A 1,115-nucleotide genomic window follows, 5' to 3' on the forward strand; every position below is an offset into this window, starting at 1 on the left:
ATCTCTACGGACAGAGCAACAGCTCTCCTCAGCGAGAGCCCCTGCTGAAGGACTCCACGCCAGTCAGCAACTCCTTACTTCCAGAGAAGGCCTTCAGTGACATCCCATCCCCCTACCTCCGGGGCACCATTAAGATGGTTCAAGCTGTCCGGCAGGCATTTGAGGACCAGGACGACAGGAGGACATGGGACGGGAGGCCCCTCACAATGGCTGCCACTTTTGATGACTGTCTGTATGCCCTGTGCGTGGTGGACACCATTAAAAAGTCAAACCAGCTGGGGGAGTGGCAGAACATTTCAATCATGACCGAGGAGCCAGAACTGAGCCCGGCATACTTAATCAGCGAAGCCATGCGGAAGAGCAGGATGTCTCTGTACTGCTAGCTCCTCTTGGCTCCTAGGAAAGAATAGGAACCAGACAGCTCTTAAAGAAAATGGTAATGCAGCCCCTGTGAAGGGCCTGGGCATCTTAGAAACAGCTGAGGATATGAGAGAAGGAAATACAGTGTTTGGATCAACTAAATCTGTTGGTGGCTAAATGCCAAAGTGATAAGGTCCTTAGAAATGCCCCAAACAGATAGGAGACTTAAGAGCTGACATAACATAACTGTTTTAATACCAGTATTAGCTGGCTGATTGGAAAGATATATCATGGACTCATCTCCTGCTTGCAGGTGCTTTAGATTATCCAATTGTGTTTACTGTGAAAGGTTGGGAAGATCCTTTTAGATTTTCCTTACCTACTAGAGGGCTGTGAAGGTACTGTCATGTCATTAAATTTTCTGTAGTGTCTGACATGAATGGTTCCTACCATGACAGCTGACACCACCGTGCTGTAGTACTACACCTCTAACCAACACACAGAATAATGGGACTTGGTGTGAAAGTGTTGCGTGATATGGAAAATCTTGGCAGCTCACTTTTCATATAGCTTGTTAGGAGCTTCTCTGTGTTGGTTTAGCTAGTTGTTTTTTGTTGTGTTTTGTTTTCTTTTGTTTAAAGCACAATTAAGTGGAAAAATGCGCGGCTTTTAAAACAAAGCAGTCCTCAACCACAGTGCATATGCCCCGGTATTGGGGGATGGAGGGTCTTCTGGGAGCTCCCGGTAAGCTTCGG

General features: G+C 46.8%; 1 protein-coding gene across 1 annotated transcript in view; it reads left to right on the forward strand.

Annotated features, from left to right (window-relative positions):
- GFOD1 (glucose-fructose oxidoreductase domain containing 1) overlaps window positions 1–743 on the forward strand; it is a 1,845-nt gene extending 1,102 nt beyond the window's left edge. Inside the window, exon 2 of the mRNA XM_009884176.1 lies at window positions 1–743. This exon is cut by the window's left edge and continues 35 nt beyond it. Within this exon, the coding sequence (XP_009882478.1) occupies window positions 1–383 (383 nt within the window). The 3' untranslated portion in view covers window positions 384–743.
- The last annotated feature ends 372 nt before the right edge of the window (window positions 744–1,115 follow it).

This window comes from Charadrius vociferus, unplaced genomic scaffold, assembly GCF_000708025.1.
Source record: "Charadrius vociferus isolate BGI_N301 unplaced genomic scaffold, ASM70802v2 scaffold444, whole genome shotgun sequence".
Taxonomy (NCBI): Eukaryota; Metazoa; Chordata; class Aves; order Charadriiformes; family Charadriidae; genus Charadrius; species Charadrius vociferus.